At 44.5% G+C, this 27,531-nt stretch overlaps 1 protein-coding gene across 2 annotated transcripts in view; it reads left to right on the top strand.

Moving 5' to 3' along the window:
* SMURF2 (SMAD specific E3 ubiquitin protein ligase 2) overlaps positions 1–27,531 on the top strand; it is a 122,188-nt gene that overhangs the window by 29,588 nt on the left and 65,069 nt on the right. For both annotated transcript variants that reach the window (XM_032805593.2, XM_032805591.2), the window contains exons 2-4: positions 7,476–7,514; positions 9,349–9,457; positions 17,462–17,595. In XM_032805593.2, coding sequence (XP_032661484.1) covers positions 7,476–7,514; positions 9,349–9,457; positions 17,462–17,595 — 282 coding nt within the window. The remainder of the gene's footprint in view (positions 1–7,475; positions 7,515–9,348; positions 9,458–17,461; positions 17,596–27,531) is intronic.

Genomic DNA, 27,531 nt, shown 5'->3' with positions numbered 1-27,531 from the left:
AGTTTTATAGCATGTTGTGGGGGCCTCAGGAAAAAGTGTTGAAAACCTCTGATCTAGATTAAGTAGTTTTTCTCATCCTACTGAACATTGCAGTTTATAATACACAGGTTTCACCCTTGAAACCTGGGAGAGTCTCCTCTCTTGGTGTCTTCAGTCTTCTGAGTCTCCTTGTTGCTTGCAGCATAGGTGGGGGGAAGAGAAAAGGCCAAACATGGGGCCACAATGTTATGTTTTATACCCTTAGTCCATGTGCTTGGGGAACACAAGTCCAGGCATGTCTGGTGGGCATTGATGAATCCCCAGGTAAGGCTGAGCAATTCCCCTGGTGTGGCCTTATGAATTGCAACTCCCTTCATGAACAATGGCTGTTGATGGTTGTTTGACACCTGTCGGGGCACTGGTTACTTTCCTTGCTGTTGTCTCTGAGGCGCTAATATCTGGCTGATTTCCCCAAATTGCAGCATGTTTTACTGACAACCATACAATGCAATCTCATAACTTTACAGGTGCTAACAATATACATATTTAGATAGAACAGTTACTTTCAGCAGATCATAACCTTTCCCCTGATATCTTACATGCCATGCTTTATATGCAAGATCACAATTATATATAAATGAGGAATATGAGGGATATTGGGCACTCCCCCAAGGTATAGAATGTCACAACAGGTTTTGTAAACTGAAGTTATCTCATCAATTAATTAGAATTCTTTGAGGATATCGACAAGCGTGTGGATAAGGGTGATCTAGTGGATATAGTGTACTTGGATTTTCAGAAAGCCTTTGACAAGGTCCCTTATTCAAGGCTCTGAAGAAAACTAGGTAGTCATGGGATAATGGAAGGTCCTCTCGTGGATTAGTAAATGGTTAAAAGACAGAAAACAAAGGGTAGGAATAAATGTTGAGTTTTCTCAGTGGGGTCCCACAAGGATCTGTACTGGGACTGGTGCTGTTTAACATATTCATAAATTATCTGGAAAAAGGGGTAAACAGTGAGGTGGCAAATTTGCAGCTGAAACAAAATTACTCAAGCTAGTTAAATCCAAAGCTGATTGTGAAGAGTTACAAAGGGATCTCACAAGCCTGGGTGACTGGGCAACAAAAGGGCAGATAAAATTCAATGTTAAATGCGAAGTAATGCAATTGGAAAAAATAATCCCAAGTGCACATTTATAATGATAGCTTCTAAATGAGATGTTACTATTCAAGAAAGAGATCTTAGCGTCATCTTAGATAGTTTTCTGAAAACATCAGCTCAATGTGCAGTAGCAGTCAAAAAGGCTAAAGGAATGTTAGGAACTTTTAGGAAAGTGATAGAAAATAAGACTGAAAATAGCATAATACCACTGTATAAATCCATGGTGTGCCTACACCTTGAATATTGCATCTAGTTCTGGTCGCCCCATCTCAGAAAGGATATAGTGGAACTGGAAAAGATTCAGAGAAGGGCAGCAAAGATGATGAATAGTATGGAACAGCTTTTATAAGAGCGGACACCAAAAAGATTTGGGGCTGTTCTGCTTAGAAAACAGATGATTAAGGGGAGATATGATAGAGGTCTGTAAAATCATCAGTGACGTGAGAGTTCAAATCTCTGGGCACCTTAAGCTTAGTAGCTGTCCTCTCATTACATCATCCTAAGAATTTTATATGACTGTCTTGTGTAGCAGATTGTAATCACATTCTGTAGTTGTGTACATGCCTAAAATCTGAGCATCAAGGGACAACTGAAATTTTCAGCTTTTGTGCCAATGTTAGCTGTCTGCAGTTGAATTATTTGGTGTGTGTTGGAGGGTTCCCATTACATGCTTTCCCTCAGCTCATCATCTTACCTCGCCATTATCCCAACTCTTTAAGGGAAGAACCAGTAATAGTGGCTAGAACCAGGACTACTGTTTTCAGGCTAAGTTAACAGATCCGATATTAGCATCCCTTGTGACTGACTGATTTGTCTAACATTGTGCTGTACCAGTTCTAGCATTTCCTTGATTTGTGCCAGAATGGATTGTTGTATGATCCACCTAAGAATTGGGTGTCGTGACCATCATCTTATTTTTACTTGTGAATAAGCTCTTCAGAAATAAGTATAGCATTAAGTTATCAAGTCTACTAGGTTCTGAATTTCCCAAAGAAAGCTGAGTTTAACATTTAGCCTTAAAAAGAGGCAGATGCTGTTATGTCAGTATCTTTATAAACAGAAGTTGCTAGAAAATTTGAAAAAATGTATGATATTCAGTCTACTAATTAGAGAGTAATATTTTTATTTCAATCGTAGTAGCTCCTAAAGTGCCATTCACAGTGTGGCTCCATTATGCTAGGCCCTGTATGTGCCTTGAACATGACAATGAACAGTGACAGGATAGAAGAGAGATCCAATCGATACATACATTTGTACATAATGTATATACAAGTTGGATATAAAATTTTTGTTTCTGGCATATTTAAAAACATTTTGTAAAGCACATCAATTGTACCTGACTGTGTCTAAGGCCACGTCTAGACTACGCGCCATATCGGCGCGTTAAAATTGATTGCTCGGGGATCGATATATTGCGTCTAATCTAGACGGGATATATCGATCCCTGAGCGTGCTTATATTGATTCCGGAACTCCACCAACCCCAACGGAGTTCCGGAATCGACATGGCGAGCCGCGGACATCGATCCCGCGCGGTGAGGACGGGTGAGTAAATCGATTTTAGATATTCGACTTCAGCTACGTTATTCACGTAGCTGAAATTGCGTATCTAAAATCGATTTTACCATGTAGTGTAGACCAGCCCTAAGACTTTTAGTTGGGTAACTAATTGTAGGGATCATAGACGAAGCTGATCTTGGAGAGGGTAGTTCCATACAGATCAGTTCAGGGAAAGGTATTCCTCACATAGGGAAAATATTTATGATGAGTAATTGTATTTCTCCAAAGTGAGTTCAGTTTGTGGAATGCAGCCACCAGCACCATTGAGCTTTGCGATCTTCAAGAAAAGCAGTGTACATTGGAAGCACATACTTCAAGCCACGGTTATAAGAGGCTGTTCAACTCCTGACCACCCTCTGTTGCTCGTTTTCACATCCGCTGTGGGAGTTTTCACCCTCTGTGTTTGCCAAATAAAACCTTTGGGTTTTTTACCAATAATTTTTAGTGCCTTGAGAGGGTGCTCATAATATCCCAGTGAGCACTGATTTTCTAGAAGGTTCCTGAATCTCTGTGGCCATGGCGCTGCATCGCACAGATGCACCATTGTCAGAGAACTAGAATTATTGCTAACTTTTGTATACATGTCTTGTCACCTTGTAACTTTTCCACCCTTGCAGGCGGTTATCTTCCTTATTGATTATTTTTTTTTTATTTTTTTTTAAATCCATTTCTGGAAAGAGAAGTTTATTGTTGGGGGAAGCATTTTCCCCCTTTTGCCAACACATTCCTATTTTCCTTGGTTTTGGAATTGCAAAGAAATCCCTGAATCATTTTTGAGAAAGGAGTTGTTTTCAGTTTCCAAAAATAAACAAGACATGTCTGGAGCCACCAAACTCTGATCAAAGAGACAATCTATTCCACTCTAATGTTTACTTCAGGGCTCCCAGTGTTTTTCTCAATTTGCCTTTGTTTCTTCAGGGACCACAACATTTCTTTCATAGCTAACGGATTACTCAGCACTAGTATCCTTTCATAAAACTTGCATATGATTGCTCTATATCATCTCCTTTTTCTTCAGTTTAAACCAATATTATCCTGTTTGATTGAGTAAAGACTTGCTCTCTTTTAAAACTATAGTATTAACTGCGATATTTTAATAGCTTATTTGCTTGTGCAGTAATACGATTAGAGGGACAAAAGAAACCATGTTTCTGAAAATAAATTAATGAAGACAAACTGCTAAGTATCGCAATGGATGGTAACTTTGGACTGGTTGTTACCAGAGGGTAGAGAAATTGTAATAATGCTATCTCCTCATTCATTAAGGACATGGACATGGGCTGTAAATACTTACTTGATCGTTCGACCACATCATTGCCTATTTCTTCTCTCCATTCTTCTTAAAAGTGTAGTAATATCTCAGGTGAAGGACTCATAACCCCTGAAAGGGAACTTTCAAACAGAAGAGAACTTTAAAAATAGGAATCCATTTATAATTCATGTTTTTCAAAATTCTGCCATATGTAGTGTCCAGCTAAGTAGCAAAGCCTTTCTCCGTATCACTTGTGCTCATGTTCTACTTTTTTTCTGAGTACAATGTGATCTGTAAAATTGTCCAAGTGCATGCTTGTTTTTTATTTAAAAAGTTTCCTTCAATTTTGCCAAGTGCAAGTCTTTCATAAAAACATCACTTGTAAATATATAGCTACTTTGTTGGCAAAGACAGGGAGGAAAACTGCCTCAGTTGAGGCTGGTGATTATGTGGTGCTGATAATTGTAGCTTTTTTGTTTTTAACCAGCATGAAAGATTAAATATTGGGGTGTTCTTGAATTCAGCCTTCTTTTCTGAGTGGTCATCTACAATTTCATGTGGTTGGATTTTCCCATTCAGTTCATTCTTAGTGTGGTCTTGTCAAGAAAACAGTTCTTGTAGTGATTCTGCAATCTGATTCTTTAATTTAGATCTCCAACGCGCTATCCAGCTTCTGGTGCCTGCTCAGAAGGTTGTTTTTGAAGTTTCATGTAGTGAAGATGGAATCTTTCTCTGGGGTTTCAGAAGATAGATACTGGGGAGCCACCTGAGCAGCAAGACAAAAGTTCATCTAGTTACTTTCCTTGTTAGATGGTGTGAAAGCAGGAATACCAGTCAATCTAGACTGGTGAGTCTGACTAACACACCAAATTTTCATGTGGGAAGTCTTTCTATTTATATAGAAATGAAAGGAAGACAGATCTCTGATAAGTTATTTAGAACTAGGCAAAACTGCTCAGTTTTAGGTCTCTGGTGTTCAAACATCTTAATTCTTTTGTTGCTAGTGGGCAAGTAGAGCAGAAAGGTACACACTAAGTGAAAAAATATGAAGGTATGTCAACCAGGAACTGAGTATAGCCATCGTTACTCAATAGAAAGTTTTTTAAACAAACTTTGTGTGTGTAAGGAAATTCTCTGTACAACATTTTGAGACTAGATCTCTCTATCAGTCTTGTTTTAAACTATTTTAAAACAACTTCATTTAGTACAGGTGTGTCTCAGTTATTCAGACCCATTTAGTTTTCAAAATAGATAGTGATTTTTACAGAAAAATCAATTCTAAAACCTTAAAAATCTGACCTTATTAGACAATTACCATATATACTCGTTCATAAGCTGAATTTTTTTTAGTAAAAAAGGGAAGCACTAGAGAAGGGGGTCGGCTTATGAACGAGTATAGAGGGGGAGAACTGGGACGCAGCCCCTCTACCCCCAACAGAGAGAGCAAGGAGAGGCAGCACACCCATCGGAGACAGAAGGGAAGAGGCGAGGTCAGCGTCTCTCTACTTCTGGCCACACTGCTCTCCCCTCAGCCTCCGAAGCAGCTGCAGCTCCGGAGCTGGCGGGCTGCAGCTCCGCCGCTCAGCCACGCCCCCCAGAGCAGTTTGTGGCTCTGCTGCATGGCCCGCCGGAGCATGGCCCAGCCTGTTGGAACATGCTGCGACCGCACTGACTGGTCTGGGTTTGGCTTTATGAATGGCGGGGCCCGATTTGAATAGCAGGCGGCGGTCCAGGGCTTCAGCAGCATTTCGGCGGCAGGGGGTCTGCTCTGGGTCTTCCATGGCGCCGAAGGACCCCCTGCCCCCGAAGCCCCGGAGCATACCCTGCCGCTTCTGGGTGAGTTTAAAAAAAAAAATAAAAATTAAAAGATGCCTAAGAGAGCCCCGTGCCTTAGGTGTGGGCGCAGGGAAATCTGCTTAAAGCTGGCCCTGCCCACTGGAGCAGGCTGCGGCCATGCCACCCGGTCTGGCCCTCTGGAGCAGGCTGCGGCCCAGCCTGCCGGAGCAGCTCCAGCCAGGTCAGACACATCTTCCCCTGGCCCTCCCCAGATAAGGTGGGAAGGGATGGGATGGGGATAGTGTGGGGGTCCCAGGCTAGGGGTGGGGTCATGTGGGGGATGGTCACAGAGGTTGATCCCTTGACTCCCAGCCCGATAGGGTAAGCCGGGACACTTTGTTTGGTTACCTCTGTGCCAGGAGACGCTTGAGGTAAACAAACCATCTCAGCCGACCAGTGGCTTATCCTGGTGACCCAAAGTTTACTGACCTCAGAATTATAGGGTCAGCTTATGAACAGGTTATAAAATTTTTCCATTTTTACTTACCCATCTGGGGGAGGGCGGGGTGTCGGCTTATAAACAAACCAGCTTATGATCGATTATATACGATACTTGGATTCTATGGAAAAATTGCCATTAAATGTTTATAATTTACCTTCTGGATTAATTTACCTATTGATTATGGTGGGATTTCGATTGATGTATTTAATACTTGTGTTTAAGCAATGAGACAGTCATTTTACTGTTCAAATTTAAACAGTTAATAAACCGGAAGCTTCTGCACATAGAGTAAATATTTTCTAAAAGAACCAAATTATTTTAGTTTCATAGCTTATAGTTCAAGTAGCTAATAGATTAGCGTATGTGTCTGAGGCAAAAAGATCCTCAGTCAATCTCCATTATGTTCTGATTTTTCAGCTCTTTAAACTGAAATGATTTCTGATCTGACTCTTATTTTTCATGTAAGGCAAAGCTTGTTTAACAGACTTCCACAAATGTTCCTTACATGTGTACACCATCTCCTTACATCCTTATTGAGTTTTACTAATTGTACCCTGAATACTCTGGAGATTGGTAATTTTTGTCTTCTTCTAAAGTGTGAATTGAATGCATTTAAAAATCTGGCTTGTACTATCATAGCAACCAGTTTTCAAATGAGACATTGAAACTGCAAAATTAGAATCAAAAATAACAGCTGAGAACACAAATGGCAATTCTAAATGATTTATGCCTTCTAAATCTTTAATTTGTGAGAGTGTGGTTGTACTGGGCAAGTTAACTTCATTTATCACCGTCCATCAGGAATTATGCCAAGAGGGCATACAGTATAGGGGAATCACCCTAATCCATTCTAGAGGTACCTGCCCTTCTTTTCTTTCTTGATGCAGTTCCATCCCTCCTCCGCATATTAGCATGTTCTGGCGATTTAAAATTAAATTAAAAATATGACCATGTCTGAAGGGCTGAAAAGCGCAACCTCACATACTAAGAACATCACCTCTCTGTAACTTCCATCACAGCTGACCTTGGGGTAACTGTCAAAAGAAGGAACTTCTGGCCAGCCTTTTGTGTTTACTTCACACATCATTAAAAATGGCCCATGATCACAATTTGTTTTCTTGCACTCATCTTTGATGTTCATAGGTTTTTGCTTTGCACTGAGTTTTCTGGAATGCTGAGAAGATAAAGAACTTCTAAAATATTAATGACCAGTAATTTCATTATGTATTTCTTGTTTCCCTTGCAGTACTATGTGCAAAAAACTTGGTGAAAAAGGATTTTTTCCGTAAGTAGCTATTAAAATTTATGAATTAATATGTGTGGTACATGTTACATAAGTTCTGTACAATACTTTTAACACAGCATCGTAGTGCATTTACATCCATGTGTTGAAGGAGATAGTGGTGTTTCCAACCCACTGTTCTTCAGCGCTTGTAACTTTTTAGCTGGCACTCATCCTGGGAGTATTTTTTTTAAATCTTCTTTTTTTTTAAAAAAAAACCAAACAAATGAACAAAAATATCAACAACTCCTCTGGACTGGTGTGGAGAGGGGAAGGAAGCTTATGGGTTGAAGACATTTTTGGTGCTAATAAATCTGAAGGATTTTCATCTTAGAAATATTGATCTGATCGCTTTTTGGTGTTTGAATAATATGATTGATTATGTACAGTATCTTTTTTAAACAAAAAATTCTATGCTTTTTCCCCACATATGTACCAATTATATTGGTGCTGACTTTAGAGTGGAGGGAGAAGTTTTTCACTTTGAGTAACTTCTCTCAGTTAAATTGCAGGCTTTCAGAAAAACTAGTATTACATACGTAAATATGCATTGAACCATTTTACCATAGACGAGCTCCTTTGGTCTAACAAGCAGATGCTCATTAATTATAAAAAAGTGTAAGTCAGAATACATATTTGCCCACCTGAACTGAAATTATGCACCTTCTGCTAGTTTTCATGATATTTTGGAAGGGAAAGAGGATCCTTAACTATGTGTGTGTGCGCACACAGAGAGAGAGATCTATATATCAACTTCCTTCCTAATGAGATTAGTAGGTAAAGCAGGAGAATCCAAAAGGGCAGACTCTAAACTTTAAAGATAACCTGCAAAGAGGAAAAAGATGGATGTGTGCCCTTTTTTGTGGTCTTATGATATATAAAGACGACCATAAAGCCTTAATGTTTGTTTTGTTTGTAAGGTCTCTGAGGAAGAGGCTGTCCATTACTATGTGTTTTGTATAGTGCCTAGCCGAATGGGGCCTTGATTTCAGTCAGGGCCTGTAAATACTACCATAATACAAATAGTTAGCAGGGATAACTGAAAAATCCTGCTTGTAACTTAACTTAAATACCAGGAATGTTGTCTTCTGTAAATTTAGTGGAGTCCTTGTTGGCTGTTCATTGGAAACTTACACAGGGTTGAGGGGGCTGAGAGTGGTTAGAGCCTTATATAACAAGAACTTTTCTCCATAAATATTTGACTCACAGGGATTAAAAAACCAAACAGTTTTAAAGAGTTTAAATGAAAATTACTTCCCTTCTCAGTCAGGTTGCACTTGCTTGGTATATTTCATGTTGTCCTAACAGGCCTCCAGTCATTCATAATTCCATCCCAAGTAGTCAAGATTTGAATGGCAAGTGTAAAAATAGCAGAAGGAAAAACAATTTTTTTTTTCAACAGGGAGGAGGAATGTTTAATCCTCTTTACACATAAGGGGAGAAAAGCAAACAAGGTCAAAAACCTTTCTTTTTCTTTGCAGGTCACCTTTGGAGAATTGTTGCAAAGCTCAGTTTGTTCATTTGCTTAAAGGCAGTTTAACATTGTAGTTCTGTCAGTTTGTATACATAAGACACACATTATTTTTTGTAGAGAATATGAAATATCTGAAAACTCTTTCAGAGCAAGTATTTTATCCTGAATTTTGAATATAAACACAAACATCACGTTAACCTACTTGGAGCTGAAATTGTGATGATGACAGACTCCGATTAAATACGACCGTTTTCAAAATACTCAGCATACAAGAAAAAAAATCACACTTGTGTATTGATTATCATTTTATTTTTTTCAGTTTTCAAGCATGCCCTTTTATGAGTTTTTCCTCCCCTCCTATAGGACTTCCTGATCCATTTGCTAAGGTGGTGGTCGACGGATCTGGCCAATGCCATTCTACAGATACTGTGAAGAATACGCTTGATCCAAAGTGGAATCAGCATTATGACCTGTAGGTGTTAACAGTGATATCTAAAATACAGCAAAGGTTTGAAGTTGAATCTTCTAAAAAGCACAGAAACTCCAAAACTGCCAAATGTTCACAGTAGTATTAAGTTCAGGGCTTGAAAAATATGCCAGAGGAGTAAACCTTATTAGCCAGGGTGAAAAATACATGCACCACCATGACACCTTTCCCATCTCAACATTACATGTTGGTATGTTTTCTAATACACTGTCTGCAATGCATTTTACAGATAACATAGTGGTATTTGGATTATTTTATTGTCCAACATTTTTATATTGTACTGTGCATAAAATAAAAGGAAAAAAATAGTTGTACCAAATTTCCTTTAACATTTATTCTTCCTTTCCTCTTCAGTCCATTTTTTATTTCTGCAATGTAATTTGGTATCTTTCCTTCCGTCCTTCAAAATCTTTCTTCAGTCCTAATGTTTCCTTCTTTCCCTTTCTTACTCCCCTTTAATTTGTGCTAAGTATTTCATTTCTATCCTGTATAGGTTTTTATACTGCCATCCTCACCATAGTATCTGAGCTCCTTTCAGTAGTGAAGTAAGCAACATGACATACATCTGTCATGTGTGGTTCCTTCTTTCTCTTGCCTCTCCCTGAGGGAGAATTTTCTATGCAGAAATAATACAATATTTTGTTTTCTTAGGGATTTTTAATTTATTTTTATTCTATTGTTTCTCTGTTCTTTTCTTCCCTTTTGTTCTTTCAATATGTGCTTGGGGTGAAAGGCAGAAAGAGGAGTCTTCGAACTATTTGCACAGTTTGCCTCATTGCACTCTTTTAGTCACTGATTACATCCTGGTTTAATCTATTCCTCCATTCACAATGTCTTCCCTCTATTCCTGTTTTCTGGCAGTATCTGCATTCACTCCTTAGGGCCTGTCTTGTGGGAGTATTTGTATTGATCAGGCTACTCCAGTGCAGACCTCCAGTGTAACTACAATACATAGGTGTAAAATGGGCTTTTACAAGTTTTTAACTGCTGCAGCACTTTTACATAGAATATTTAAAACTATAGATGCTGGGAGTGCTCCCGCACCCCCTGGCTTAAAGTGGTTTCCATTATATAGAGGTCTTATAGCTTGGTTCAGTGGCCCTCAGCGCGCACGCGCGCACACACACACCATTATACAAATTATTTAAAACTAGGATAAACCGCACTGGGTGCAAGCCCTGATTTGCACCAGTGCAGTGTATCTATGCTAGGGATTTGCCCCAGCGTAGCTGCATCACTGAATTTATACTTATACAAATATCTCCACTTCATGCCTCCGACTTCCCAGGGAAAAGAAGCCCTGGCTCCAGCCAGCATCCTAAATCTTCAGCAGAACACTAGTGTGAAGACCTGGTTTAAAGTAACCTCAGATCTTCCATTTCCTTGAATGGTTGAAAACTAAACACGCACAATACATTTTCAGAATTTTTTGGTGCAAGATACAAAACATTTGTATTACTATTTCACTAAATGTCATTGATAAATTAATGAAACAATATTGCTTTACTGGGGAGTGGGATTGTAGTATATTAGCCAAGGACAGCATTTTTTTCAAAGCATATTTTCAAAGCTTTGTAACTGTGCCATAAAAACCTAGTCCAAAGTCAAGCTCTGCATATGCAGTCTTTTTTTCCATTTCCTAACAAATTTGATTTAAAAGTAGTTTGTTATAAGGAGAAAAACATCTCTATGCTTTTCATGTTTAAAGAACTTGAAAATGCTTTGATTTTCATAATTATTAAATCTCCCAAGGTGCTGATTTTATACAATTAAGTGAATTGTCTAAATCTTCAGGAACTGATTTTTTTTCAGAGATTTCTTCTTAGCCATACTTATTAGGCATTGTAATCAGGAGCACTTGTTTTCTGGACTGATATGGCAAATACTGCTGTGGAAATTGGTGCCAGCTGGTGAAATATATTTAAATTGGCAGCAGTACCGAAGTCTTGCATTTTCCTTTCCTCTCATTCTTGTTCTTTCTCTTCCCACCCCTTTACCTTTCTTTTTGGAAATGCCTATTAGCACACATTAATGAGCTTCTTTATAGGAACAGAAAGAAAGAGTAAAGGGGAAAGGAAAGTGAAAAGAGTGTTGCCAAGTTTGTTTCCCACAACCTTGGTGGCTTTGTAAAGCTAGTTGTGGGATTTTTAAAAGGAGTAACGAGTTACTATAATTTGATGGTACTTATAATAATGCTGCCCACTTCTTGTTTACAGTGTCTCCTGAAAGTGAGAACAGACATTCACCTGGCACTGTTGTAGCTGGTGTTGCAAGATTATTTACATGCCAGACACGCTAAAAATTCATATGTCCTGTCATCTTCAACCACCATTCCAGACGACATGAATCCATGCTGATGATGGGTTCTGCTCGATAACGATTCAAAGCAATGCAGACTGACACATATTCACTTTCATCATCTGAGTCAGAAGCCACCGGCAGAAGGTTGATTTTTNCGTGCCCCACACACCCTCTCATGCCCCATCCCCACACCCAAACTCCCTCCCTCTTAGTTAACTGGAATTTTTCCCTTACCAGAACCCCCATTCCCCAAACATACCAGATAAAAAAAAAGCTTTTACTGTAGTAGGTTTAACAAACATAACACAGTCAACCTGTAGAAATTGTCAGGGGATGCTCTGAAGGCCAAAAGTATAATTGGGTTAAAAAAAGAATTAGATAAGTTCATGGAGGATAGGTCCATCAATGGCTATTCGCACAAAGTAGTCAGGGACATAACCCTGTGCTCTAGTTATCCCTAAATCTCTGACTGCCAGAAGCTAGAATTGGATGACAGGGGATGGATAACTCAAACTGCTTAGTTTTATTCATTTCGTCTGAAGTATCTGGCCCTGACCTGTCAGAAGACAGGATACTCAGCTAGATGGACCACTGGTCTGATCCAGTATGGTCATTCTTATGTAACATATAATAAAATGCATTTACCAAGCACCTTTGACCACCTCACCTACTCTGCCCGTCTCCCAAGGATGATTCTAACATTCCACAATTCTCAAAAGCTTCAAATAGCTGTTCTGGTTGCATAAGCAAGCCTTCCTGAAAAGTTGTTTTCTTCTTACTCTCCCTAAAAGTGAAGTTTGCCCATTTAAAGCCTCAGGCCAGGTGGAAAATGTTCAGCTTGAGGTCTGATACTTCATGACTTTGTGTGGCTCTAAATAGGAGCTTTATATACCTCTAACCATGGAAGCTCCCATAATATTTGACTGTCTGTCAAGAAGAGCTATTAAGTGATTTTGTAAGTTTAAAAATCTGTTATTTCCCCTTCAGTCCTATACAGTTAGACCTCTGCATTTTAGGGTACTTGGCTTTATGAATAGAGATTAAAAATTTCACTGGAATTATTAAGACTAGTTTATTTCTACAGTAGTTAAACATTGTACATTAGCGGTTTTGTCAGCCTCATTCTTCAGGGCAAATCTGAAATTTTCCCTCCCACTGTATCGTTCTATTCAATTTAATGCAATAAAGAAAGTTGACACATCCTCCTCTGAAGTATCTAGATTTAACTTCTACTGCTAGAAAGAGGATCATAGCCTAGTATCTTCACAGTCAATATGGCAGTCCTTATGTTCAATGCACCACTTTGTCACCAGAGGGTTTTTTTTTTATTTTTACCACACGTTAAAGTGTCCCCCCAACCCCTGCAATATATTTAACAGAAAAGCCAACAAGAGAAAAATTGTGAGAACAAATGGATATAGGATTAGTTATGTAAGTGAACTCTACAAGCTTACATGTGTCATTAAAAAGGCTTTCTGCTGTATCATCTATCTTGAACGTGCACAAAACAGATACAGTGCACAATAGACAAGATAGCTCCATTCTGCAGCCCAAACGTACTCTCAATCAAGACTAAAACGTATGTAGCTTATTACTAAGAAAATTTTCAAAAAGAAAATGTTAACTCAGGAAATAGGGAAAACACTTTCTAGGTATTTAAAAAGCGACACTGCAAGGCCCAAAATTTAGGCTAATAAATTTAAAAAACAGAACTATGTTTTTTACTATTGCATGATTGCGAGTTTTGTTTAGATTTAAACATTTCTCTGTAGCATTTGTAATCCCAAACATCACAGCATAAGGCTAGAGCACGGGAACCAAAAAGTGAAATGACGACCCCTTTTCATTCCCTTTGGGAAATGCAATGCACAGGGTAGAAGCAGCATAAGTATTGAAGAGTGTGCGTTTTCAGTTTTAATCCCAGAAGGTACTTGTAATATAGTTAAGGACACAACTCTTCCAAGTTTATTTTAACTACTTCTCCAGTAAATAAAAACAAATTCAGCTGAGCAAAGTGGTCTGTATTTCCAATTCAATTAAACCATAACTTCATTTATGTTTAGCATATGTAATAGGTTAAATGGTTAAACAATGTGCAAGCTGAACCTGCAGCCACAATTCTGCCCTCCCTCCTCCACACTACCTGCTTTGTAATTCATATCTGAAACTTAATGCCTATGTACACAGTACTTTCCGGATACAAAAACTAATTTCTTATTCTTCCATAAGTACACTAATTTCATTGGCACAATGGATATACTTTATAAAATGGATATAATTTATACAAGCTTTATCTAAATTATAAAATTCTTTTCTCTAAAACAATCATTTGGCCGTCAGTTTTCTTTTGCAGACATACTTAATAAAAATTACTGTTTGAAGATATCTTGAGAAAGAAGTGTGCAGCCGCGGTCTTTTACCATTTTATATGTAGCCTGTTTGAATTTTTCATACAATTTATCCTCCACCTGACTATAGCTCAAAATACTACTTCGACCAAAAGTTTTTTTTTTTTTTTTTTTTGCTATATGTGCTCCTTAATTAAGATTTTAATGTGAGAGGAAGCAGTTGAATTTGATAAATGATTAAATTCCTTAATACAGCTGAGTGTGTGTAGGGGACAATCTGGGAGCCCTTCCAGAAAGAAATTGCCAAAGAGATGCGTTTTGGATGTAGTTAAATGTCAATAAAATACCATGCTTATCCTAGTCGTGTTCCCTTTTCTCCCTTATTTTCCATCTTTTTGTGTTTTCCTTATTGCTCATGCTTTTCCCAATGCCTGAAAAATCATAGTTGGCACTTTTACTGAGCTTTATATGTTCAAAGCACATAAACATTGTCTAAACCTAGCACCACCGCTATGAAGTATTATCAGCTTTTTTTACAAATGGGAATACTGAGGGAAAGTGAGTTACTTGTCCAAAGCAACAAAAGGAGTCTGTCAGATCAGGGATTAGAAATTGGGATTTCCTGGCTTCCAGTTCTGTGCTGCATTTTCTTTGCTTTTCTAGAGACAGCACATCTGGTCTGTTCAGAGGTGCTTTTTCAGGAAGGAAAGATTCCTTCCCGACCTTTCTTCCTGCTTTCCTCTCCCAGGCAGAGTTCTGCAAAGAAAGTGTGCTTTGCCTTAGTGTCACGATAAGGGAAGTCACTTGACAGCAACCCTTCTGGATGATGATGATGCAAAATGGATAGGCTCTGAAGGAAATGCTACCTATGGACCTGGGTGAACTAATTCATCTAAAATAAGAGCTAACCCTTTGTCTAAAACTTGACTTGAACCTTTTTTTTGAGGTTAAACAAAAGAATTAATTAATTTAACTTCTATCTTACCTGATTTTGTTGAGAGGAGGAAGTACTGAAATACTGAAAATAGCCTGTTTCCAGGATATTTCATAAAACCCTGTTCTTGTGCAAAATCCTAGTTTGGAGACTTGAGATATAGAAAGGTTAAGATTGCTAACTTCTGAGTATCTTACTTATCTGAACTATATCTCTTGAGGCTTCCTCTTCACGAGTATATTTCATATGGTCTCAATTGCAAGCATTTGAGGCCATGATGTAGATATTAAGGGTAGGTGTGTGGGTGGGGTGGGGTGAGGTGAGGAGGTAGGATGACCAGATGTCCTGATTTTACAGGGACAGTCCCGATTTTTGGATCTTTTTTTTTTTTTTTTTTTTTTATATAGGCTCCTATTATCCCCCTGTCCCGATTTTTCACATTTGCTGTCTGGTCACCCTAAGCGGGGGCGGAAATTGAGGAAACTCAGGATTTGGATACACTGGAACTCTCTCTATGGGAGAAGAGAAATGGATTTGTTATGTGAAGAAGCAGAGTTTAACTTCTTTGTTTTAAGACTTTGAACATTTTTTTTTTAATAAACAAAATTCTTAGCTAGGGTTTTATGTTTGATTTTTATTATAAGTTGATGTGAAACAAATGTAATTTACTGTCCCAACAATGGACTGAAAATGTCAGCTCTGTCCCTAAATACCACTATAATTTTTTTTCTGCCTCAATTTACATAGTAAAAAAGATTAAGCCTTGTTTCCAACAAGGTCCACTAGTGTTTATGTAGGAAGTGTTTTTTCCAAAGGAGGAAAAAACATCTTTCTTTGGCAAGTGTAAGTCAAATGGCTTCCTCCCCTTACATGATACTGAGACTAGATTTTTCTAGTGCAAAGTTCAGATGCTAAATTGATAAGTAGTAGTATAGAAGCTCTTACCTGCCTTCTGTGGAGGACCTATTAGTTACTTCTGGGCCATAAAAACTCACCCTCAAATGTTGTGTTAGTAAAATATTGAAATACATATATTTACTTAATTTTCTAGATAGGTTTGAAATTTTATTTTTAAAAGCAACAAGGAAATACTGGAAAATAAAAGGCTTATGCTTTTTTATTCAGTGCTCATAACAAGTTCTCACAGGAATATGTTTTAAGAATACAAGAATAAGTATATGAAATATAGTGTAAACTGTCACAACTAATATTGTGCAAGTGAATTCCAGTCTTCCCTTCCATATTTCTCCTGTGCTTTTCTGTGTTGAATACAGTTCTTAAATTGTCATTGTCAAGGTTGATAGGCCAAAAATCTGACCTCCCTTCAGAGTTACATTTGGCAGTCTGCTGACAACTTCACTTCAGATAAATGAATAACATTTTTTAACACTAATATTAAAAAAACTAGGATGTAGTTTTTTCTCTCCCCCCCCCCACCCCCATACTCACAGGTATGCAACTACAGTAACGCTCTTCCCTGCTCTGCTCTGTTCTTGTATGCAGGCAGTAAAGTGAAATCTCCAAGAATCCTGCTCTGAAGGCCTGCATACAAGAAAGAAGCAGAGGAAAAGCGTTACATGAACACTTATTTGAGTACAGCTGCAATTTAAATCCCAACAGGTAGGTCCAATTTTTGGTCTGCCAGCCTTGACAGTATCATTTAAACTTTTATGACCAACTGCATTAAGAACTCTTTTTAGATAAGAAGAAAATAAACTAGAATGAATGTGGGAGGATGTATGAAGAAAGCGATGATGGTATCTGGATGGCTGAATTGATTTGTTTACTTTCTGTTCAAAAGAAGTTGGTAATAATCTAAAGAAGACCAGAATCTGTGAGCTTGGAATGGAGCATCTCTCAGGATCTGGACCATAATTCTTAAATTTATATTGCCCATGATTGAACTAACTAAACAATTAGATACCAGTCATTCTCACTTAGACATATTGTCACTGTCTAGTCAGAGGGTGTTGGCAATAGTTGATCTATCCAAAATACTTGGAAAGGTTCTTTTGAAATTGCTTCTTGTAAAAATTGGTTGGCAAATAAAATGCTTCTTAAAAGTGAACTTAACCAACCAACCAGAACAACAAACCCTTTCAGTGTTCAAATTTTCTAAAATTTGAGAAATACTCATCTGGATTTTGCAAAGTAGTCAGTAAAGTGTTTTTGTAGTTCTGTATATACCATGTATTTCACACTGCAAGGGATCCAGCAGGTCTGAACCAAAGTATTGTACAGTCTTTTGTTAGAGATATTGGATCAGTGGCAAGTCTAAAGTGGTGCAGCTTACATCCTCTTCTGGGCCTCCATGTCGTTTAAATTACACCCACTTAGATTTCCTAAGACTCTCACTATTTTATCAATGTGTAACTTTATAATGCTATTTATTTTTTCCATTTTCAGATATATTGGGAAGTCAGATTCAATAACAATCAGTGTATGGAACCACAAGAAAATCCATAAAAAACAAGGAGCTGGTTTTCTGGGTTGTGTGAGACTTCTTTCAAATGCAATCAACCGCCTTAAAGACACTGGTTGTAAGTAGACTAAGTGCTAATATTTTGTGTCTGTTTTAGAAGACTTTTTGCAAAGAATTTTTAAAAAATTAAGTGGCAACTCTGTGTATATGTGAATGTTTTCTTTTTGTTTTGCCCTTTTTAAAGACCTGTATTTTCAGCTGGCCAGCCAGTTGCAATATTGTTTCCTAGGTAAGGAAAATATACTGAATTTAAGGCAATGGTTCTCAGCCTTCTGTTTCCAGACTACCTGTTACAACAGAACGTTTCAAAACACCCTCCACTCTAGAAACCAAGGTGCGGGGGGAATGACCCAACTTTACAGCTGAGCTGCTGCAGTGCTGTTTGTATAGACATCGCCTTAGTCATGGGTTTTCCATTTGGGGATTGCAACTTGTTTCAGGAGGGTCATCATTCCCTCTCCCACCCGTTTGTGTCTAGAGTGGAAGGAGTTTTGAAACTTTCTGTTGTAATATGTAATCTGGAAACAGAAGGCTGAGAACTACTACCTTAAGTTCAGCATATTTTCCTTACCTAGAAATCAATATTGCAATTGGCTGGCCAGCTGAAAAACCCATGACTAAGGCAATGTCTATACATACAGTGCTGTAGCGGCGTAGCTGTACCATTATAGCTGCGCCGCTTCAGCACGTCTAGTGAAGACAATCTATGCCGACGGGAGAATTCTTTCCCATCGGCGTAATAAAATCACCTCCACGAGCAGCAGAAGCTATATTTGTAAGAGAAGCTGTGCATGTGAGCACTTGTCAGTGTAGCTTAGGTCGCTCAGAGGGGTTGTGGTGTCTTTTTTTCCACATGCCTGAATGACATAAGTTATGCTGACATAGGTTGCAGTGTAGACATAGCCTAAGCCTATTGACTTGATGACCACTTGGACTTCAGCAATTTCATGAATGAAAACTGATCCAGTTCTAAACTTTGTATGCCTTATGACTGAGCAATTATCAGAAACATAACTATCTCTTTGTCTTGTCACATATCTTTCTTTCATATTTGCACAAACTTATACTGGAATGCTATTAGAGTTGGCTTTATTTAACCAACAGTCAACATATTCTTATTTGGAAGGTTTAATGTCATGAATTGCAAACACATAATTTGATATTCTAACCATGCCCTGTTCTAATGAAAAATAGAGAAGAAAAGTAGACCTAGTACCAGCATTACTCACTTTACATCATCTTGTCTCTCAGCTATTTATGTACATTAGTAGTATCTTTGCATTGAAAGTTGACAATATACAGTGCTTTTTCTGTGTCCCAGTGCAACAAAAGTATGTTAGAGGTGGATGAAATTGCATACCTAGAATCTTTAAGATAATTTGTTTCAGATGAGATCACTCAAAAGAGTTCTTCTTTGAGTGATTGCTCATATCCATTCCAGTTAGGTGTGTGCGCGCTGCATGCACGTTCGCTGGAAGACTTTTTACCCTAGCAATGCTCGGCGGGTCGGCTGGGCGCCCCCTGGAGTGGCGCTGCTATGGCACCAGATATATACCCCAGCCACCCTTCAGTTCCTTCTCACCGCCTGTGTCAGTCGTTGGAACAGTGGAGTGCGGCTTAGCTGACCTCCACCTCCCTAGCTACTCGTAGTTTCTTGTTGTTATAGTGTACATAGTTGTTGTTGTTCTCGTAGATATTAGAATTAGTTGTAAGTTCTTAGTATAGTTAGTTTAGTACTACTTAGTGGGGTTTGGGGCGTAGCCCCTTCCCTGCACCCGGTGCCGGTGCTCATGCCTGGCTCGGCGGGCTTCAAACCATGTTCGGCCTGTCACAGGCTGATGCCGACAGGAGACCCACACAACTCCTGTTTGAAGTGCCTCGGAGTATCACACTTAACAGCTAAGTGCTCTATTTGCAAGGCTTTCAAGCTGCGAACTAAAAAGGAGCGAGACATCAGACTAAAATAGCTCCTCATGGAGGCGGCCCTGACACCGGCACCTTCGGCACCGAGCGCTGGTCAGCCTGTAAGCAGGAGCGCCCCTACGGCACCAGATTGCACCGGTATGCCTAAGGACTCTCAGCACCGGCCGTCACCAGCACCGAAGTCGGCTACACGTCGCTCCCTCTCTCCGAGGTCGAAGAAGGCCAAGACTCCTGCTGCTTTGGCAACGCCCATGCCGCAGCCAGAGAGTGCGCCCAGATCGGATCGCCTGGCGCCGATACCTGCCGCGGCACCAACTAAATCGGCACCGTTGATTCCGGTCCCACGAGGGCTGTCGAGTCCAGCGCCTGATAGCTCCCCGGCGCGTACTGCGGTAGAGCTCACCCTGCCATCCACGCCAGAGGCTTTTTCGGCGGCGAGAGACTTAATCGCCCTAACGGATTCGACACTGCTCCTACCCCCGGCACCGCCGGTGCAGGTAATCCAATCTCTGGGCAAGCCGACCCTGACTAGACCACCGTCTGTCGGCTCAGCGGACCAGCACTGCTCAAGATCGCGGTTCCGCAGGCGCTCCCGGTCGAGACGCCGCTCCCGCTCTCGACGCCGCTCACAGTCCCGGCACTGTTCTCCTACGTGGCACCGGTCAGACTCGCAGCACCAGTCGAACTCTCACTCTCCACCTCACTATTTGTGGCACCGCTCTAGTTCCCGGCACCGATCCAGGCACCATACCTCTCGGAGCCGCTCATGCCACAGGGACTCGAGATCCCGGTCGACCTTCCGGCACCGGTCTGCTCGCAAGTCCCGGTCTCAATCACGGTACTGTTCTGAATACCGGCACCAGTCCCCGCTAAAGAGGGGAGCGAGGTCTATCGGAACCTCAACCCAAGGTTTCTCTGCTCCTCCATGGCCATCCAGGCAGATGTCGGTGTCCTCCCACGCGGACAGTTACTACGACCAGGACTGTGATATGGAGGTGCCTACCAGGGTCTTCCAGGAGGTCCGGTCTCAGGACACGGGACCTCAACAGTGGTCCTTTTGGACACCCTGGGCGTACCATCAGGCCCAAGGTGCTCCACTGGCCCAGACCCGCTCTGCTCCCTCAGAGCATCGGGCGCCAGAGGCCACCATTAGCTGTCCCCCTCCAGCTGGGACGGAGGAGCAGATGATCCATCCACCAGGCTCCCCGGTACCGCTAGAGCAGGAACCGACCCATGAGCAAGAGGCCATTCAGGACCTTCTCATCCCCAGAGTGTCATCCTCTTCCTCTCCAGATGAGGCAGTGGCAGGGACCTCATCATCAGGGCCTCCGCCGATAGACCTCAGAGCCCATCAGGACCTCCTTAGGGGGGTGTCGCTCAACATCAGTCTCCCAGTAGAGGAAGTCCCAAAGGTCGAGGACCCAGTTGTGAGCATCCTGTCGGCAGATGCCCCCACTAGGATGGCTCTGCCTTTTATTAAGACCATCCAGGCCACGGCCGACACCTTATGGCAGTCCCCAGCCTCCATTCCCCCTATGGCAAAGGAAGTTGAGAGGAAATACGTGGTACCCTCTCAGGGGTACTAATACCTATATGTCCATCCTCCTCCCTCCTCATTAGTTGTCCAATCGGTCAACGAAAGGGAATGCCATGGCCAACAGGCACCAGCCCCCAAATCTAAGGAGGCTAGGCGGATGGACCTACTGGGCCGCAAAGTGTATTCGGCAGGTCCTCTGCAGCTCTGGGTGGGCAATCAGCAGGCTCTCCTGAGCCGTTATAACTACAACACCTGGGCGGAAGTGGATAGATTCACAGAACTACTACCCTCGGACTCGTGCCAAGAATTTGCAGCATTCCTTGAAGAAGGGAAGAAGGTGGCTAGAACCTCCCTCCAAGCTTCTCTCGATGCAGCCGACTCGGCAGCCAGAACTCTGGCCTCAGGTATCACCATGAGGCGTATCTCATGGCTCCAGGTCTCCAACCTGCCACCCGAGCTCCAATACACCATCCAGGACTTACCCTTTGATGGCAGGGGTCTGTTCTCTGAGAAGACTGACCCCAGGTTGCAGAGTTTAAAGAACAACAGGGTCATCATGCGCTCGTTGGGCATGCATACGCCGGTGATCCAACGGAGACCCTTCCGGCCTCAATCCCACCGGCTGTACTTTGTGCCCCGGCACAGGCAAGACTTCAGCAGAAGGCGCGGGCGGGGTGGCTGTAGACGCCAGTCCGGGCCCCAAAGGGGTCAAAACCACGGGCCCCCAAAAGCGCCTCCGTGTCCTAAGTCTACCTTCTGAAGGTATCCGCGAGGATGGCGTACCAGTTTCAGGACAGGATCCTTCTCCTCCCTTCTCCAACCGCCTCTCCTACTTCCTCTCGGCGTTTTCCCAATTGACCTCAGATATCATCTGGGTTCTACGCACGGTGAAACAAGGATACCGCCTCCAATTTGTTTCAACCTCGCCTTCCCACCCCCCAACCCAGTCCCTCTTCAGGGACCCCTCTCATGAGCAAGTCCTCTTACAAGAGGTGCAGTCTCTCCTCGCCGCAGGAGCAATAGAGGAGGTACCACCAGACGAGAAGGGAAAAAGGTTTTACTCCCGCTACTTTCTAATCCCCAAGTCCAACGGAGGCCTCAGGCCTATCCTAGACCTGCGAGGCCTCAACAAGTTTATAGTCAAGTTGAAGTTCCACATGGTCTCCCTGGGGACTATTATCCCATCCTTGGAGACTGGTATGCTGCCTTCGACATGAAGGACGCATACTTCCACATCGCCATCTTCCCTCCACACAGGAGGTATCTTCGCTTTGTGGCCAATCACCAGCAGTTCCAAATCACTGTCCTCCCCTTTGGCCTCTCCAGGGCCCCAAGGGTGTTTACGAAGTGCATGGCCGTCGTCGCCGCCACCCACCTCCGCGGGCAGCAGATACATGTATTCTTCTTCGAGTGCTTGCTCATATCCATTCCAGTTAGGTGTGCGCGCGCTGCGTGCACGTCCGTCGGAAGATTTTCTACCCTAGCAACACCCGGTGGGTTGGCTGGGCGGCCCCTGGAGTGGCGCCGTTATGGCACCGAATATATACCCCCGCCGACCCGTCCGCTCCTCAGTTCCTTCTTACCGCCTGTGTCAGTCGTTGGAACAGTGGAGCGCGGCTTAGCCTTTCTCCACTTTCCTAGCGATTCACCCTTTATAACACTTCTCTGTATATAGTTCATAGTTCTAGTTGTAGTTTGTACTTTTAATATTAGTTTATTAGCTTAGTTAGTGTACGTAGCTTAGAGGGTCGGGTTTGACCCGTCCCCTCTCCCGGTGCCCAGGCTCATGCCTGGTTCACCGGGCTTCAAACCGTGCTTGGCCTGTCACCGGCCGATGCCAACGGGAGATCCCCATGACTCTTGCCTGAAGTGTCTGGGGGAATCCCATCTTTCGGACAAGTGCAGGATTTGCAAATCCTTTAAGCCGCGAGTGAAGAAGAAGCGGGACTTTCGCCTGCGGCACCTCCTAATGGAAGCGGCGTTAGCTCCTCTGGCCCAGGGCTCGGGACCGGCACCGTCCACATCCGCGCTGGGAAGGAGTACCTCCTCGGCACCGGAGAGCGTCGGTACCGACAAGCCGCAGCACCAGCCGTTAACGGTGCAGAAGCCATCTCGGCACCGCTCTTTGTCCCCGCGCGCTAAGAAGACCAAAGCTCCTGCAGCCCCGACACCGGCACCACAGTCAGAGCCTCAGCCTAAGCCGAGTCGCCCGGCGCCTCCGACCGCGGCATCGGCTCTGGCAGCACCGTTGATTCTGGCAGATCAAGAGCCGTTGAGTCCGGTGTGTGATAGCTCCCCGGCACGCGCTGAGGTTGAGCTCCTCGTCCCGACCACGCCAGAAACTTTTTCAACGGCGAGGGACTTCATCGCGCTCACGGAGCCCACCCTGCCCCAACCCCCGGCACCGCCGGTGCGGGTCGTCGCGTCAACAGGGAAGCCTTCGCTAATCCGGCCACCCTCTGTTGACGCTGGAGGCAGACGCCACTGGAGGTCCAGGTCCCGACACCGCTCCCGATCTCGCCATCGGTCCCACTCCGGGTACCGCTCGCAGTCCCGGTACCGATCGCCTTCTCGGTACCGATCGTACTCGCGGTACCGATCCAGGTCTCGCTCACCGGACCGCTACTCGAGTCGTTGGCCAGCTTCCTGGTACCGCTATCGCCTAAGTCACTCGCGGCATCGTGCTTCCCGGGCCCGGTCGACCTCCTGGCACCGTGGCGGTCGCAGGTCCCGGTCCACGTCTCGGCACCGATACGCTGACCGGTACCGTTCTCCGGTGGGACACGACTCTCGGCACCCAGCACCGACACCGCACGGCCTTTCAGCCCCACTTTGGCCTTCGCGGCACCCGTCGGAATCCTCGCAGGTGGTCAGCACCGGCTATGAACATCCCGACCTGCAGGGCCATTCCAGGCATGGGACCCATGGCACCAAACAGGCGCCTCAGTGGTTGTTTTGGACCCGTGGGTGTACCACCAGGCTCAGGGCGATAACACGGGAGCTTCTCGTTCCGCCCCCTCGGAGCACCCTGCACCACAAGCGACGGTGAACCGCCCCCCTCCGGAGGAAACGGAAATCTCTGCGGTGGCCCAGGACCCTCCGCTGTATCCGGACCCTGACGCTCCACATGATCAGGACGCCCTCCAGGACACGGCCCTTCCTGGCCTGTCGTCGTCCTCCCCGGACGAGGCAGTGGCTGGTTCCTCCACATCGGGGCCACCCCCCATTGACCTCCGCGCTCATCAGGACCTTCTCCGACGGGTCGCTCTGAATATCAACCTCCCCGAGGAGGAGGTCCTGGAGGTCGAGGACCCTGTCGTTGATATTTTGTTGGCGGCCGCTCCCACTCGGGTCGCCTTGCCTTTTATCCGCACCATCCAGTCTAAGGCGGACATGATCTGGCAGTCCCCGGCATCCATCCCGCCTACGGCCGGGGCGTGGAGCGCAAGTACATGGTACCCTTCACAGGGTACGAATACCTGTACACCCACCCGGCTCCATGCTCTCTGGTCGTTCAGTCAGTGAGCGAGCGGGAGCGCCATGGTCAGCAGGCCCTGGCTCCAAAATCTCGGGAGGCCAAGCGCATGGACCTTTTGGGCCATAAGGTCTACTCTGCTGGGGGCCTCCAGTTGCGGGTGGCCAATCAGCAGGCGTTGCTCAGCCGATACAACTTTAACACCTGGCAGTCGGTGGGAAAATTTGCTGAGCTCGTCCCCCAGGACTCCGAGCCTGAATTCCACGCCCTCATTGAGGAGGGTAAAAAGGTGGCTCACACGTCCTTGCAGGCCTCTCTAGACGCGGCGGACTCAGTGGCCAGGACAGTGGTGTCTGGTATAACAATGCGTAGGATATAGTGGCTGCAAGCCTCCGGCCTACCCCCCGAGCTGCAGCACACAATTCAGGACCTCCCTTTTGAAGGCGGGGGACTGTTCTCCGAGAAAACGGACCCGAGACTCCAGAGTTTGAAAGACAATCGAGTCATCATGAGGTCCCTCGGCATGCACACTCTGCAAACACAGCGGAGATCCTTCTGGGCCTAACCTCAGCGCCCGTATCCCCCTCCCAGGCCTCGTCCAGACTTTAACAGGAGGCGTGGCCGGGTGACCCGACGGCGTCGGCCGGGTTCCCAAGGTGGTACCAATAACGGCCCCGCCAAACCATCAGCGGGCCCGAAATCAAACTTTTGAAGGTGCGCCCGGGAGCAGAGTACCAGTTATCCCCCAGGATCCTGTTTCGTTCTCGAACCGCCTCTCCTCCTTCCTCCCTGCGTGGGCTCAACTGACGTCTGACCGTTGGGTCTTACACACGGTGGAATCTGGATACCACCTCCAGTTTGTTTCGTCCCCTCCTTCCCACCCACCCTGCCCGTCCCTCTTCAGGGACCCCTCTCACAAGCAAATCCTCTGGCAGGAGGTCCTTACGCTCCTCTCCATTGGGGCGATAGAGGAGGTTCCGGAGCAACTCAGGGGCAGGGGATTTTACTCCTGTTACTTTTTAATCCCCAAGGTGAAAGGGGGCCTTCGGCCCATCCTAGATCTGCGCGGCCTCAACATCTTTCTGAAGAAGTTGAAGTTCCGCATGGTGTCACTGGGGACCATCATCTCATCCTTGAATCCCGGAGACTGGTACGCTGCTCTCGACCTAAAGGATGCTTAGTTTCATATATCAATTTACCCCTCCCTACAGACGCTTCCTACGCTTCACAGTACGCGACCAACACTTTCAGTTCGTGGTCCTGCCATTTGCCCTCTCCACCGCCCCGCACGTCTTCACGAAGTGCATGGCAGTGGTCGCCGCCCACCTTCGTCGCCAGAACATTCAAGTCTTTCCCTATCTCGACGACTGGCTGATTCGCGGAACCTCCAAGGTCCAGGTCTCCAGGCATGTTGCCATCATCAGGGACCTTTTCCACTCGTTGGGCCTGATGATCAATATCGACAAATCCACTCTAGACCTTTCTCAAAAAATAGAGTTTATTGGGGCGATTCTGGATTCCAAGTCGGCAACTGCCCCGCTTTCAAGCAATAGTTGTGGCAATCAAGAACCTGCAAGCGTTCCCGATGACCTCAGCACGCACCTGCCTCAGCCTCCTCGGCCACATGGCTGCGTGCACGTTCGTCACCAAACACGCAAAACTACGCATGCGCCCCCTCCAAGGCTGGCTGGCCTCTGTTTATCGACCGAGCAGAGATTCCATAGATCTCGTTGTCACCATTCCCCAGCACGTTTTGAGCTCCCTCACCTGGTGGCTCAATCCTTCCCTCGTGTGCGCAGGCATGCCGTTCCATCCGAGGCAGCCCACGGCATCTCTGACGACAGACGCATCTTCCCTTGGCTGGGGGGCACATCTAGGCAACCATCGCACGCAAGGCCTCTGGTCGGCAGCGGAGCTGAGGTTGCACATCAACATCCGGGAGCTATGGGCGGTCCGTCTCGCCTGCCAGGCTTTCCAGCACCATCTGCAGGGCTGTTGTATTCGGGTACTCACAGACAATACGACAGCAATGCACTATATCAACAAGCAAGGAGGGTCTCGATCTCCCCTTCTTTGTCAGGAAGCGGTCCGTCTGTGGGACTTTTGTATAGCCCACTCCATCGACATCACAGCGTCCTTCCTTCCGGGGATCTGCAATACGCTGGTGACCACCTCAGCAGGTCCTTCCTGACCCACGAGTGGCTGCTTCGCCCGGACGTGGTCTATGGCATCTTCCAAAAGTGGGGCTTTCCCCATGTAGACCTCTTTGCTTCCCGCAGCAACCGGAAGTGTCAGAGGTTCTGCTCTTTCCGGGGCCGCGACCCGGGATCGATAGCGGACGCCTTTCTAATTCCCTGGACAAACCATCTCCTGTACGCCTTTCTCCCCTTTCCGCTGGTGCACAAGGTGTTAGTCAAACTCTGCGCCGACAGGGCGCAACTGATTCTCATCGCCCCTGCCTGGCCCTGGCAGCACAGGTACACCACGCTGCTGGACCACTCCGTGGCCAACCCGATCCGTCTGCCTCTCCATCAGGATCTAATATCCCAGGACCACGGCAGGCTTCTCCACCCGGACCTGCAGTCCCTCCACCTGGCAGCATGGCTTCTGCGTGGCTAACCCCCTTAGAATTACGTTGCTCGGCCCCAGTACGGGAGGTACTCCTGGGCAGCAGGAAACCCTCTACCAGATCAACTTACTTAGCTAAGTGGAAGCAGTTTTTCCTGCTGGTGTCAAACACAGGATGCTGCTCCTTCGGAGGTTTCCATCCCTTCTATCCTGGAATACCTATGGCATCTCAAACAACAAGGCCTTGCAACTTCATCTCTCCGAATACACTTGGCAGCGATTTCCACGTTCCACCCTGGAGATGGAGGTTCCTCGGTATTCTCCCACCCTGCCATATCCAGGTTCCTTAAAGGCCTAGAGTGCCTTTTTCCCCTGGTTCGGCGCCCCGCCCCCTCTTGGGACCTTAATTTAGTTTTATCCAGGCTCATGTCTCCGCCCTTCGAGCCGATGGCAACGAGCTCGCTTTTATATTTATCCTGGAAGACGGCCTT

The sequence above is a fragment of the Chelonoidis abingdonii genome, chromosome 13, assembly GCF_003597395.2.
Source record: "Chelonoidis abingdonii isolate Lonesome George chromosome 13, CheloAbing_2.0, whole genome shotgun sequence".
NCBI lineage: Eukaryota > Metazoa > Chordata > Testudines > Testudinidae > Chelonoidis > Chelonoidis abingdonii.
Note: the sequence above shows the minus strand (reverse complement) of the source record. Positions and strands in the feature narration are given on the sequence as shown.